The sequence below is a fragment of the Oenanthe melanoleuca genome, chromosome 2 (genome assembly GCF_029582105.1).
Source record: "Oenanthe melanoleuca isolate GR-GAL-2019-014 chromosome 2, OMel1.0, whole genome shotgun sequence".
NCBI lineage: Eukaryota > Metazoa > Chordata > Aves > Passeriformes > Muscicapidae > Oenanthe > Oenanthe melanoleuca.
This window is the reverse complement of record NC_079335.1, coordinates 142093382-142108857: the sequence shown is the minus strand read 5'-3', so window position 1 is coordinate 142108857 and position 15476 is coordinate 142093382. Positions and strand designations below refer to the sequence as shown.

General features: G+C 40.4%; 1 protein-coding gene across 1 annotated transcript; it reads right to left on the bottom strand.

The window, feature by feature from the left end:
* Positions 1-529: 529 nt before the first annotated feature.
* XRCC2 (X-ray repair cross complementing 2) lies at positions 530-14745 on the bottom strand. The gene is made up of 3 exons (XM_056485254.1): positions 14668-14745; positions 10232-10313; positions 530-4673 (listed from the first exon to the last, which is right to left on the bottom strand). The coding sequence occupies exons 1-3, from the start codon at positions 14704-14706 to the stop codon at positions 3958-3960; spliced, it is 837 nt and encodes a 278-aa protein (XP_056341229.1). The 5' UTR covers positions 14707-14745; the 3' UTR covers positions 530-3957.
* Between the last annotated feature and the right edge of the window lie 731 nt (positions 14746-15476).

The following is a 15476-nucleotide window of genomic DNA, read 5'->3' as shown; positions in this document are numbered from 1 at the left end:
GATGGGAACAACATACAGGTCCACTCTAGTCAACCTTCTCTTTGAAAATATTACCATGTTCACAGGTCTGTGAACAGTTCATGGGCCCTTTTGTCACACTCCATGTTATTCATAGCCCAGGGCCACTCTGCTGTCTTCTCTCACACACAGGGATGGCCAGACCTTTGATTTCAGAGACTGCTGCAGGGCATAATCCTCCATCCAGACCATGCACATGCATTGTACTCATGCTCCTTTACCTGTCTGAATTTTTTTCCATTGCCAAAGATTTCCAAGCCCTTCCAGTGACTCCCCTTGTTTGCAAAATGCAGGGATCTTGTGCTACTCTGTAGCTGTTGGACACATTGCACTTGTCTGCAGTTTTACACAGGTGAGTATTCACTCCAACTTCCTTCACCAGCTGGAGATTGGTGCTATGGCACAGCTTTATCCTGAGGTGGGTGTTAAGTTTGGTATCAGGCTTGGTGATGGCAAAATGATGGTGCCCATCACCCCAATATGGTACTTGCATATTAAAAGTACATTTGAATAAAGAGGTTCAAGAGACATTTTATTAGAGCAGCCACAGAAAAGTAAAAAGTCATGTTCCTCTTCAGACACAGTCCAAGGGTTCTATACAGTTGCCATTAAAGTGTTATTTCTTCTTCCTCTGTCCATTAGTCTTCAGCAAAAATACAACTGCAGGTGTGTTTCCAAAGGAGAACATTTATCTTCTGTCATTTCCAAACTCCAAGGAAAATTATGTTTATGAGATTAGTTATACAAAAAAAAGGAAACTTGAATTTCATGTGCAAGTGCAAACTTAAACCAAGCAAACTGTTATTTGTATTTTATTTGCTCTATAAAAAGTCTAGGAATACAAAGAACTTTTAACTGAATATAAAATTCAACATTTTCCTTCTAAGTGCTCATAGAAATACTAGTTTAGTAGAAAATAAATAAAAAATTTGCAAAACACCTTAATTTGGTTTTGTTAAGAAGCCCTCTCATTATGAAAAAGATGGGGGAAAGGGTGAACTAGTTCCTCTTTATTTCAAGCTTGTTGCTTTAATTCCATGTTGCATATGTAACAACAAACAAAATTCTAAGGAATGTAAAAAGTTCCTGAGCCTACAAAAGTCTTTATAATACCACCCTGAGCTGAAGAATAATGGCACTGACATGAAAGGATTTTCATTTCTAAGAAATACCTGGCTAAATCAGAGTTCAGGAATACATGTATTCCATGCTCTTCTGCAGGGCTGATTTAGCACAGACCTGAAGTGTGCTTCCTCCCTGGGAGACTGAGCTGCAGCAGCTCAGGGCACCCCAGGTGAGACAGTGGGCTGCAGACAGGGTGGTACAGCAGGTCTAGGTGAAAGAGGAGGATCTGCATTAATCAGAGTGTTCCAGACGCAATGCTACATTCCATACACTCCTCCTGGCTCACAAGGATGGACTGCAGTCTCCACTAACTACAATCAGTACAAAATTTTGAGAAAATTCTCCACTTAAAAAATAGCAAACCCCATGTTTAATACCCACAGAGCATTAAGATACAAAGAAAATTGCTGCTGCCCAGGTTATTTATCACTCTTTCTGAGACTTCTATCCTAAAGGTTCATTTTTCCAAGTGGCATAATTTTGGCAGAGGATGAGGTCAGTGAACTCCCAGATTATGTATACTGCCTATCCCTCCTGCAGCTTACAGGGATATGCAGATGCTCAGCACCTCAGAAATCCAGGCTTGCTGTACAGCTAAAACAAATGTGCAGAGCATGAATATTACTATTTACCAGAGAATTAAAAAAATCTGTCTGCATTCAAAGTAAAAATAAAACTGGGAAATTTCAAAATTTCCTGAGGTGCTCTTTTTGATCAACTAGAAATTTGGCTTCATTTCAATTTAGGCATTTCTTTTATACTACAATGCAAAATATAAACTACATTGTGAAGAATATAAAAGCTTTTTTTCCAGATGGGAATGCGAGAACATATCCATTGTTTTTTTTCTCAAGCATATTCTTTAGCAAGTATGATTTTATGAAGAAGTTAATCATCAGTAGAGCTGTATTCTCCAATGGAAAGGGGGGCTTCTGTTTTTGATTTTATTTCTAATATAAATTACATAGTCCTAGAATTTTCCAATCTTAAAGTTCTCTAGTTCTACTTGAAATTTCCCATTCTTTTTTACAAAAAATTAAATAATGCCCTTTATCATAATTCCTAGTGGAATTGTCTACTCATGGTAAACTATCTGACTTGGGTCCCCTCTAGGTTGAATGGCTGTTATATATTTTTTCACAAATTGTGTACTTATGCAGGTTTTGAAATAAAATATATTGGTGCTGGTGGATGAGAAAGCACAACTGAAGTGACATTCTATAAAATCATCAGCTCTGGGAAGATGTTGAAAAGGCAAAGTTTGCTCGTGTGTCAGAGTAAAAGAACTGATGGTGTGAAGAAGTGATCAGATGGAAGGTTTAAAATGGGAAGGGAAAAAAGGAAGTTTTCCCACAGAAAGAATAATTAAACTGAACTCATTGTGAACAGACACAGTGGAACCCAAGAGGGTAACTGAACTGTACACAGCTGGGATCCCAGACATATATTCAGCTTGAAAAAGCTGCTTTAGAAGTCAGGAAATTCAAAGGTAAGTGTCTCACAACAGAGTTTTTTAGGCATCTTCCTCAAAAAGATACAGAGCTAGATACTTCTTCTTAATATGCATTTTTGTTAATAATCTCTTCAATCTAAACTATAAAACGTGCTGTGCAACATGACTGAACAAACATCGCTGTGAGAAGTATTTCCCCCTTGTTTGAGTAATTTAAATTTGTAAGCTAATATAAGTTTTTGTATTAAATAATGTACTGTGTGCAATTTTCTTTCTTGTAAAGCACTTTGAAGCTTTCAAAGGGCACTCTAGGTTCATAAATAATGTGGTGCTCTTTGCCAGAACTGTAGGGCATTTCTCGTAAGTTCTGAATCTTCTTTGCCAGAATTGCAACATGTTACATGCCAAATCCTGCACACAAATGTTCTACATGTGGCAAATACATATTGGTAAAGACCAGAGGCATGGCATTTCTGGATTTCTTAGAGAGAGTGGGGAAAGGAAAGAAGTGAGAAGGAATAATGGGGGAGGGGAGAGAAAAAAGTCGGTGCATCATTTAAAAAAATTATAAACAAAAAAAACCCCTCCACTCCCCAAAACAACCCATAATTGCACTTAGTTATCTTCAAAAACTAAACTGCTGCATGCAGCACAAACTCACAGGTACCCAGAGCTGGGTCTTTACTTTTCCTTCAGTTATGGAAACCAGGCCTTTATTTCTTTAGTAGCTGAAGATTCTGCAATGGCAGATGTTTGTAAGGGTCAGAATAACTGCAATCACTGCTCCTCTGAGCACTTGCTAACATAAATGGAGAGGCTGACAGCCAGGAAAAGCAGCACAGCCAGGATCACCACTATTTAATAGGCTGTGAAAATGAATCCCCTTCTTCAGGCAAAATTGGCATTTCTTGTGCCCAAAGCTACAGGGAATAAACCAAGGCCAATGTTTATAAAGAGTGAACTCTGGCCTCTTTGCAATCGCTGCCACAGACAAGGAGGCTCCTACTTCTGGAGCTTGGAAGAGAAGGAGTATAAAGCAGAAAGATCCAGAAATTCCAGGCATTTGGCCACATAGGTTACATTGCTGAAGGATACCAGGACTTTAATGTGTCTTTGGTTACCATTTTCTTGATTAAGCACAAACAAGTAATAGAAACATTAATCTATAGTTTGGAATGAATTGCTGAAGTAATTAAAAAATTTTACCATTCCCTTCCCTTCACTGAATTTCAAGAAAATGATGACAACAATTATTAATCACCCAGCAACAACCAGCTAGTTGAAAAGTTACTAAAAGCTACTTAGACCTAATCAGGCCTTAAGCACCAGGATTTGATAAACATTTATAAAATCAACAGATGTTAAAACTGAACTCCACATTCTGCAACACTAAACGAACGTTTTACTATCTGGTTTCTTTTGAGGTGGCAAGAAACTACAGTAAAACCCTTGCTGTTGCCAGAATTACACTGCTTAGAGAAAAACACCCTGTGGGTTACCATTTGCTGCCATGATTTACAGAGATATGGTCTGTAGTCTGTATCAGTTTCATGTGGAAGCTTTAAAGGTAAAAAGCTTTCTGCAGAGTTTGCAGATTTCTGCATTAGTGTCTGTGTTGTTGCAAAGAGGATCAAGTGGTGCTGTGTCACAAGCTTTTCAAGGAAGTTAGCACATTTCTTCAGGTTCATCTCCTGCAAGGTAAGACTCTCCCCTCCATTGCTTCTGTCTATCCAATAAAAAGCTGATAAACTGTCTAAAAGCAAAACACAGAGCGAAGGGTGAGCACAGAACAGGTTTTCTAGAGAGTACAGAGTGAGGAGTAACTGAGTGCTACTACTGCAGCTCACAAGGAAAAGCCTTCCCAGGCACTGCTTTATCATTTCTTCTGTCCCTTGTGCCAGTCTGTTCTCAAGAATGGTGACCAGCCGGAGCATATCGAAATGGTAATCTGTGTCAACAAACATGACTTCTACTCCCAGTCCTCCTTCTGCTTTGGGAATGACGCAGCGGGCTATGAGGTGATAAAGCATTTCTGTTTTTCCTGTCCCTTCTGGGCCATGGAATTCAATAACATCTCCTGTTCAAAAACAAAGCAGCACGTTGTCAGATAAGAGCATTTATAGCCCAGGGTTGGATTTCAGTGTTTTCTGAACCAATACTCACTATTCCAAAAATTGGGGAACTCATTTTATTTGACATTCATGAAACTGTTTAAGTCCTGGTTAGCATCTTCCAAAAGATATTTCAGTTTTCAAGAAAGACCTCTAAAGTGAAGTTAATCAACTGAGAACAAAGGTTGAAAACCTTGGCCAGCACCATCTAGGAGACTTCCATCAATAAGAGGTTGGCAACTGGATTTCATCTGTATCATTACCGGCAGATGGAATCAGAAGAGGAAGCTACTACACAAAAGTGGCTAAGAAACCATCTACTCTATGGAGACAAGTAAGAAGTAACAAAGTAGAGGACAAAACCAAAAATATTTGACATATTAGAGGTCATTTCACATAAATGTCACATGCTGCATGTCACAAGATTCCTACAGGAATCTGTGACTGGTGAAGAGAACACCAGTAAGTTATTTGGCACTTACATTCTACTGTGGTGATAATAATGTGAAACTGCTTCTTTTGACAAGGGAGACTCAGGGATTCCTTCAACTCCAGGCAACGCCTCTGTCTGGAGCAAAGGATCTCTGTTCATAAAAAGATTCAGCCTAATTACCTCATCCATGTGGGTCATAAAATATATATCATAAAAATTTAAAATGTTAATTAAAAACAGCATTGCGCTTCATTAGGAAACCAGTTCTTTTGTTGGATGTGAATGCAAGATACTCTAAAGCCTTATCCAAAGTCTTCTGATGTCTTGTATCAGAGCAAGACTCTAGAAAAAATTAATTTATTAGCTCCTCTTTATACATTTCTAATTTTGGGAACTGGATTATTTATTTATGGCATTTTGGATTTTATAGGCAGAAGGGTAACTACATGCAGTATGGAGAATCACACAACTGTAATTGCAGGAAGGTGAGAGATTTCCACAGCCCTGGCAAGTGCAAATGGCATAACAGCTTTCCATAGGGGGATGCGAGAGTAGAGAATTAACTGCAACTTTCCTTAAACATGTTTGTGCCTGCCTGAGTTAACAGGGTTTTTCAAGTCACTGCTCAACAACTTCCAGAGGATGTCCTCATTCACAAGTGCCTACAACATCAAGATGCAGTTTGAGATGAGGGGAGGAGGATGGGAAAGGGGAGGGAGGGAAGAAATCAAGCTCTTCTCCCTCTGCAAGTGTTAAAAGCAATTTACACCTGATGTGCCAAGTCTGTCCATTTCAGTGACACTCAGAAATACCATTTCTATGAACTTGTGATACTTTGAAATTTATGAAAAAGCTTGATTGCCTCCCAAGCCCTATTAAGCTATTCTGAATGGCTCCCTCACTTCTGAGATGAAAGATAACTCCACCTCCTGGAACATAATTATGTTTTTATTTTCTCTTCCTGTCCAGAGGTCGCAGTGCCCAACTCTGACACTTGCAGCCAGTGGCTCTGCTGTCACACAGCCTGCGCCAGAGACATAACCATACCCTGGCAGGGTGAGATACCAGCTTGGAAGAACTCCTCCTAAAAGTGCTGGGTAGGTCATTCCCTCATATTTTGTCTCTTGAAATATTTTAGAACAATTGCATAAGGCAGCTCTTGATAAGGAACAAAGTTTATCTTCTGCCACTGGCTGTGGCACAAAACTTCTGCCACCCTGACTGGCATTTCTGAATCCAAACCAATAACTGAGTGGGATCAGCAGGCAACAGACTGCTTCACCTGCCTTTACAGCAAAATATGACCTGCTGGATTCAAAAATTATTCTGGGAAATAAATGCTTCACTTTTTCCATTTGAAGACATTCTAGCAGGACGTCTGTGCTATAGAATGACACTGGATGAGTTTGTTTTTATTGGCAGAACTAATCAAACTTAAGTAAAAATTCTAAGTTGAACGACAAAAATCATTCTCTGAGGTTTTTGTGGTGGTGGTTTATAAATGTGAACAGTAAGACAGCCAAGCACCCCTCAAAGTTTGTTCAACATTGCTGAAAGAGATACACACCTGCCTTACAGTTTGACCAAGACACTTGAGTTACTCTGAAAACAGTAAAAGCTCGGACTGCAAGAAAACCTCAAGAGAGCTGGGGGTTTTTGTGCCTTCCTGATTATCCAAGAGGCTGCCCACAAGAAGAACGGGTGCAAAACAGGAGCCATTTATAGCAACATCTATAAATGTAGGGTTTCATTGAATTAACAACCAGGCTGTTACAGTAAGATAAGAGGGGAAATTCATTTCTGTGGATCAGAGAGGACAAGCCATGACACAGCAAAGGAGGAAGTGAGGCCAGCAACGTTTTCAAGAAGCCTCTGACACACTGATGATAGGTCACAGAAGAAACTGAGTGATCACGACTAGCATCATCCATTAATGTCAAAACAACTTTGAAAGGAGGATTAATAAAAAGATCCTGTCACAGGACAAGAACAGGCTGAGAGGGAGAGCAGGAGCAGCAATTTAACATTGAAGAAAGTTAATGGGAATTTTTTCTATTAGAATTGGTGTTGGCAGACATTAAACATATCAGTAGATGAATGTTCCATTAGCTTGGCAAAACATGTAGAAGACAAACTAATTGGGTTAATAAAGACTTAAGTTTGTGAAGATTTAACAGATGGAGGTCAATGAGCACGGTGAAATTCAGCACTGGTGAATTCAAGAGTTAGGTTTTAAGGATTCCCCCTGCCTGGCTCATGGCAGTCTGAACTGCCTCATTATGGGCAGACTAAAGAGAACAACATTCCACTCCTATGAATGGACAGGCAGGTTAAACTAAATGATGCTGAAGAAATGTGAATATTTATCTAAGATTAATATATTTTTAACTGAAACACTGTGCTCAGTCCTGGTCATCAGTTTGGTGTCGTGTCTTGAATGAGAAGAGCCTTATTTTTGTCTGTAATCAATCCACCAGCAAATGCTGGTTAAACTATTTTCTGATACTGCAAATACAAACAGGCTGTTGGAATACTCAGCAATAACTTTGAGTGTTTCACACTGTAGGCTACCTTGAAGTTCCTGGGCTGGTCATTTACAATACTGTGCAGAAGCTGTCACTAATATTTACACCATTTGTAAGGGAAGTAGTAATATTTACTCCACGTTAATGTTGGGCGTCCTGCAATTGGTGAACATCAGAGCCTTACACTGACACCCACACCTTCATGCCAGTGGCACAGGGGAAATATGACCAGCAATAGTGGAAGATTATTTAATGCTTGTGTCACTTTTGCTCCATTCCAGAAGAGCTTAAATGGTATGTAATTAATGTACTTATGTGCTCTTAAATATGCAAGTCCATCATAATTAGAAGCAGTGGTTAGAATATCTCATTAATACCTATATTACCTGTCCCTATTTTATAGTACCCTGACATGCAAGTTATAAACACTTAACTAAAATGCAACCTTAGGATAGTTTATTGAAATTTTACATATTTGTTTGGTTTAAATTCCATCAGAAAAAAAAAAGAGTAATTTAGGTCTTTGCATTGCTTTAATCACAGCATTTTAGATGAAGAGCTGTTCAGTATTGACTTCATGGGCAACACATTACAGAATTCCTCAGTGACACACTAAAAGTCAAGTTCATGACAAATGGAGAGGTAGGCCTTCAACAGGGATTTAAGACTGAATAATGAGAACACACATCAAAATAACACATGGGCTCACATGAATACTGTGGTATTAAAAGACAAAGCAAAAACGTAATAAAAGGTGAAGTCCATTTATATATATACAGCTAAAGAGCTGTGCTAATATGTTAGGCAGCTTCATTAATGTCAGCCAAAAAGCATGACCAATACGGGTAATAATTGATACCATTTGTTCAAAGCAGAAGAAAAATTCAAGTGCTTCAAAAGTTCAATGACTCTGTTGGCACAGAGAAACCAGTGATGAATTTTAGAAGGTTTCCAGCCATCTTAAAATTGAGGTTCTGGAATAGTCTTCAGACAGACATGAACAACCTATAAAGCTTTAAGAGCAAAGCAGATAATTTGACATGAAATTATGTAATGCTATGGACTGCAGCAAGGACAGTTAGAGATCCCTAATAAAACATCTTAAAATCTCTTTGACCACTACATAACCAGTTCAGTCTCAAACATTTGTCGTGTGTAAAGCTCACTAAAAAAATACCAAACATCCAGACTAAAAGATCATTTAATATTTATGTTTTGAAAAAATACAGTAATATCTCATCTTCTAAAAAAAATAAGAATTTGAGAGCCTTTTTAAGCATACACCAATTTTATTCCTGGCCCTTAATGCTTCTTGTGAGTAACATAGCACTTCAGAAATTAGAGTATTCAAATATTATTCTGTGCTCTACTTGCACTGGCTTAGCAGTATTTCTCTGCCCTTTATCATTGGTATGTCACAATGGAAACTTTCAGGGCAGGAATCATGTACTGCTAAAGCCCATGTGTTCTCTAGTGCTGCAAAACAATACACAAAGGGTCTCACAGTCACTGTGTTAGAAGACTAAGCATCATTTCTCATCCAATTATCTGATTCTTTTTATTGCTTTTTCTGAACCTTCCATATTTGTGGGAATTCAAACTGCAGACAAGTGTGCTGCTAACCACTAAAGCCATATACCTGCCCTATGAAATCCACTCACTCATACATAAATTCCACAACAGTAGTACCTCACCACTGATCCTCATAGTTTGCCACTCATATGCCTTTTTTCATATATATGTTTAGTTTTGTGTAATCAGAGTTGTAGCTTCCATCCTGAAATTCATGAAATTTCACACCATCTGGAAAATCAGTCTGACTTCCTGAATAGTGTGTTAATTGCTGCTTAGTTCACTAATTTCTTACATTAAAATATCCAAACCTCAGTCTTAAAATTTCTTGTACTGGTGTCATTGAAAGGTTACCCCATTTCTCCAATGTGACATTCTCCTTCATTCACTGAAGGTCTCTATGAGTCATGTTGATACTGACATTGTGAGCTCATTCAACTAATTAGTACCTATGTCCATAATGGAATTGTTTATGAAGTTCTATCTAAGCATACTTAGGATTTTTCAGGTCAAGACTGAATGGCTTGATGACTTGGCTTCATTAAAAAACAGTTTGCTCATGCCCTTATCCTAACTTACCCAGACGACTCTGTATTACTGAACTCTTTGCTATTTACTGAACCTCATGTTCTTTGCAAATTTCTGCAGTTATGACTTTGTGGTGGTTGCCCAGACCACTGATTGAAAAAAACAAACGAAGAGGTTTAATGACAGACTCCAGAACAAATTGCTGGAAAACTAGTGACACTGACCAATGTGCTTGGTATTTACTCACCTACACTTACATCTTGATATGCATAAAATAGATTTTTAAGGCCTATTTAATAATATCTGTAAGAGTGACATTGCATTATTCCATTTTATCTAGTTTGCAATGATCTACAGCAACAATTAAAATACTGATCTAGGGAAAAATAATTTACTTGTATGCTTATCTCTGAGAATACTTTTACATGAACATTTTTCCATAAGTGGGATAAGGACACATTTTTACCATGAACAGGAGATCCTTCCTCAGCAAACAGATAAGGTTCGAGATTCTTCAGAGAACTTCTGCCCTCAAGTCGTGCAAGCAGCTTTTAAAGACAAGACAAAGAGCCATGCTGTTAACTTTAAATAATGGACCTCAGGAAACAAATTTAAAGGATTTTAAGAACTGTCAGTTTTCCTTGACAGTCCTATTGAAAGATTAGCCTGATTTTAAAAAAGTTTTCATAAATACATATGGAAATGTGTAGTCTGGACTACAGCAACAGAAGGTCCCATCCTTACAAACAATGAGCACACAGCTCCAGTGGCTATGAGGAGAAATGAAGTTTAATAAGCAAAGGCTGCTCAGGGACTTTAGTGAGAGGAATCACCTCTGATACACAGCAGTGCTGCCATTCCAAAGAACAAAGGGAAAGAACATCATTTGTAACAACCATCACTTCCAAAAAAAATACTGTCAGAGAGGTGAAACCTTACCTATCATCAATCCCCTGAGCCAGCCTCTCTGAGCATTTATAAGTAAAACCATGTGCATTTCACCTCAAAAGTTACACAGGACTCCTTTGGGCTACAATCCTATTATATCATAGTTACTTGTTCAAACAGAGTATGGATTAAGAATGTTCAAAAGTAATTAGTCACCAGTGACTCTGCAAGAACCTCTCTAAAGCAAGCTTGAATTTGTTAAGCAAGTTCTCTAAAGCCCCTCATAAAGTAAGTCCTTTGTAAAACTAATTACTTCAAGGATCATGGACAGTTTCTTAAATTGAGAGGTATTTGCATAGCAAGTAGACAGGTATTCACAAAACCTGTGTTGTTAGTAATTCTGGCACACTGTGTAAAGCAAGAATGAACATTTTCCCTGGTACTGGACCTGTTACTCCATACATACATTAGCATACATGGGAAAGGACATTATTGGGATGCTAAGTGTCACCAGAGCATCTACCCTGGTGCCAAATACTACATTCTCTAAGACACCCAGCTGTCATTTAAAGATCTGAACAAAAATCCTGTTCAGTTTTATCCCATCCTCAAGACCAAAAGAGTAATGAGCACACACCTTCAAACAACTGCTGCCTTCTCTTGTTTTCCTCCTTGTCACATCCATGAGCAATATTTGCTCTGAATGATCTTAAAAGTTCTTTGAACAGCTCTGTGTGTGTGTGTGTTTGCCTTTAAGAGTAAAATAAAACTCCATTAAATGGCCCTGAATTTACTTCAAGTGGTCACAATGGGAATCTAAGTGTGACATTTTCATTGACATTTTAAGAGTCCCTTCCATTAACAAAATGTCAATGTGTTTGCCTTGGCCTCTTCACACGTATCCAGGAGTTTTCTGACTCATCCTCTGAAGGGCCAAAAAAACACTCGAATTGACCTTGCTCTGGATCAGCAGATCCTCCCATTACACTTCACACGTCTGTGCACACTGTGCACAGAAAACACATAGTGAACTACTGGGAACCAGCAGGATTCCGTGATTGGGACAAAGCAAAAATCTAGATGGACATATGTACATAAGAACACAGGAATGTAACTTGGGGCACATAAACCAGCAGCTCTCAACTGCGGGCCTCAGGAGACCCTACATGTGCTGCTCTTGTGGGCAAGCAGCTGCCAGGTCTGCTGACAAGGAGAGGCTGCACCCACTGGGGAGAACCAGGAATCTCTCACCCCTTCATCAGCAGTGGAAGTTGAGGGAAAGAGGAAAACCACCACAGGCTGCTGCTTTCTGATGCTCATCACTTCTTAGCAGAGGAAGCAGCGCTGCAGCACACAGGGATAACGGGTCTCAGTGATGGGCACTGCCAGGGCCAGCAGTCACAACTGCTGCTGGCCTAAACACACTGCTGCAGCCTTCTGCTCCTCATTTGTACATTAACAAATATATCCTCTGCAGTTTATTTTTTCTGGAACAGTGACTCCCTGTCTCCTCTTAGACTATAAACTCTTTAAGTTTACTGGGAGAGCTCTGGAAACACACAGCAAATTGATCGCTATCATTTAAATACGAATCTGCCGTTATTTAAATGTCAAGTTTATATATTAATTTTAAATAACTACAGGTGCTTTCTCTGAGCACTGCTCATGTAGGTAATTTATGGTAATTTGCTGATGATAGTGCACCTGTGTTTTTATCAAGCTTGTATTTACTTCCGAGTTCTGAAGCAGAATCTCCAAAGGCACTTGCCTCATTAGTGCCATGCTGGGAGCAACGGGGTTCCTGGCAGAAACAGCCAACAATTTTCCTTCAACTCTCACAAAGGTTTGTCCACACTGCAGCAGAAGTGTTGGAAGCAAAGCTGGGATGAGACACGACACAAGCATCCCTCACCTCTGCCCATATAGCAGACAGGGACAGCACTGGCTGTTCCAAATGGAGCAAGAGCCACCCTGGCTCTGTTCCAGGGGAGCCCTTCCCATTTTGCCTCTTCATATGTTCTTCTGGAAAATGAGAGGGGGAGAAATCGACAGCACATAAAGGGTAATGTGGAGAGTGGATGTCAGGTGTCCCAAGCTTTGTCACAATGTACAGAACACAGCAGTAAAGTATCACTGCAGAGAACCTTGGACTGGGAAGATCTTAGAAAAAAATCAATTTCAAATCCCATATTAGAGACTTGAGATTCTATAATTAAAGTGTAGGTGCTCATTTCCTCCTCCATAATCCTCTCTTCATATTTTTTTTTTTTTTTACACAAAACACCACCCTCCAGCAACCTGCTAGTAGGAGCTCCTCACTCTTAGATGTTCAAAATGCAAACTGTAATAATAACACCAGCAAGAAACTGCACAAATGTGCAGTTACATGTAGAGAACAAGCTGTACAGCTAAAGTTCAGCAGCAGCTGGGTTTAATGTCACTAATGACAAAGCTGATGGGACTCAAATATTTCAGCTATGCCTTCTATGATTTATCATCCTTTTAATAAACAAATATGCATATGGACAGGCCCACTAAAACATGACATGCTCATACTCTGTTGGTTTCAACAGAGCTGTGCATCAATGGAAGCACACACGTAGGTCTTGTCAGGAATGAGAGATTACTTCATTACAATGTTAAAGAAATTCAAATTAAATACTCCAGCTCTGGTAGAAGCTGTGAGCTAACCTACAGGCTATTTACACATACAAACCTATCTCAAGTACTAGACAAAATTTAATTCTCAACCACTATAACCACTCTGACTGAGCTTTTGTAAACTTTGGGCATGAAGACATACGTAAGCAATTTATCATTACTTTTATTGTGATATACCAAAGGTGTTTTGCAAGGAGTTCTAATTTGCTGTATTAATTACATTCAATAATAAAAGCACAATACTGCGGTCTCAGTGTAACTCAGTAAAATCTGACTTTATGCATGAGACTATTTAAATAAGTATTGTTTTAAATTAAGTGTTTTCTGTTTCAAGTGCTTTTCCCATTTTTTTGCCTGGACACTGTATTCATACACTGACTTTCTTAACCTACTGGTTGTCAGCTCCTCCCTTGTTCCAGGTTGGATATCCATATATTGAAGACAGCTGATGCCACGTGCATTCCCTGTTGGCACCACTCATGTGGACAAATAAATGCATTTACCCCTTGGACAAAGAGCACAGCTCATCTCCTTAATTCCTGCCTATTTGCCAATAGTGGACATCAGGTGCTAATTTTTTTTTTTAAGTGTCAAAAGGACTTAAAAGTACAAGTCCCACTAAAAACCACACAGAGCTTAAACAATAAATAAATATTATTATACTTTTTTGTTTTAGGTGAACTATTCAGCATATTCTGGTACAGTTACAGTTAAATCTCCAAGCAATTAAGTTGCTGATTACAAGTGGAAATTTCTACCAAACAAAACATCCAGAAATGAAAGAAAAAAGGACTAATAACACAACAAAATCGAAACTTAAACCTCTTTTCTCCTAAAGAGGAGGAAAGCAATTCCACCTTACATAATGTTTATTTATAAAATCATCAATTAGGAAGAGACCTTTAACATCACCAAAGCCGAACCTTTAAATGAAACCTTCCTTACAGGTCTTTTTCCTTAGGCATCCCCTGCAACGCTGAGGAGAGGAGCGCGAAGGGAATATTTATAATATTTATAAAACTTACAAAAGGAATTATCGAGACACCTGAAGCAACCTCCCCCCCTGCTGCAAGAAGCGCCCATGGCAGGAGCCCACCCGCATCCCGACACAAAGGCAGCACAGGGGAGCCTGATCCCTCGCGGATCCGGGGAAATCCAGCGGGAAAGCCTCGGGGGCGGAACCCCTTCCCTCACGCACCGCCCCTCAGGAGGCCGGCGGGGCTCCCCGCGCCCGGCCCGTGGGGATAGGGAGGGGAGGCGCTCCTCTTTTCCCCGGTTGCGGCCTCGCCCGGGCCTCCCCACCCGTGTGCCCGGGCCCGGGGCTGAGGGAGCGGGGCGGGGGCCGATCCTCACCTGCGTGCCCGACTCCGCCCCGCCGAACGCGTCACCCATGGCGGCCCCGCGGCCCCGCGCCCGCCGCCGCCGCCCCGCAGCGCCCCCGCCCGGCCGCGCCCTCTGCGCCTGCGCGGCTCCGCCCCCCGGGAGCGCGGGGTGGAGCCTGCAGGCTGCTGGGGCGCGGGTTCGAGTCCCGCCTCCGGCTCCTTGGACGTGGCCGGGAGAATCACGGAGTGAAATAGGTTGGAAAAGAGCTCTGGAGTCATGGAATACGACTTCTGACGGAACACCACCATGTCAAGCAGACCACGGCACTGACTGCCACGTCCAGTCTTTCCTTAAATACCTCCAGGGACAGTGTCTCCATCACCTCCCTGGGCTGCCCATTCCAGTGTCTAATCACTCCTGAGAATAAATTTTTCCTGATGTTCAACCCAAACTTCCCCTGGCACAGCTTACAATCATGTCCTCTCGTCCTGTCCAGAGTTACCTGAAAGAAGAACCTGACTCTCACCCGGAGACAAGTTGTTTATTTAATTTAAGGACTTGTCTTTGAATAGGTGTTTGTGGGTTTTTTCTGCTCCTGCTGGGAAGGGGCAGGTGGCTGTGCTGGTGTGACTCAAGGGGTGCTCCCTGGTGACACTGTGACTCAGGTGATGCTCCTTGGTGACACTGTTACTCAAGGGAAGCTCGTTCACGTGGCTGCGATTAAACCCTTGACGCCTCTGAAATTGCTCTTTGCTAAAGCCAGCTGTCAATTATGGCTTAAATTAAAAGGGGTCTAGAGTATTTTTAATAAGTTCCTGGAACGAGCTGGGCTTGCGTGG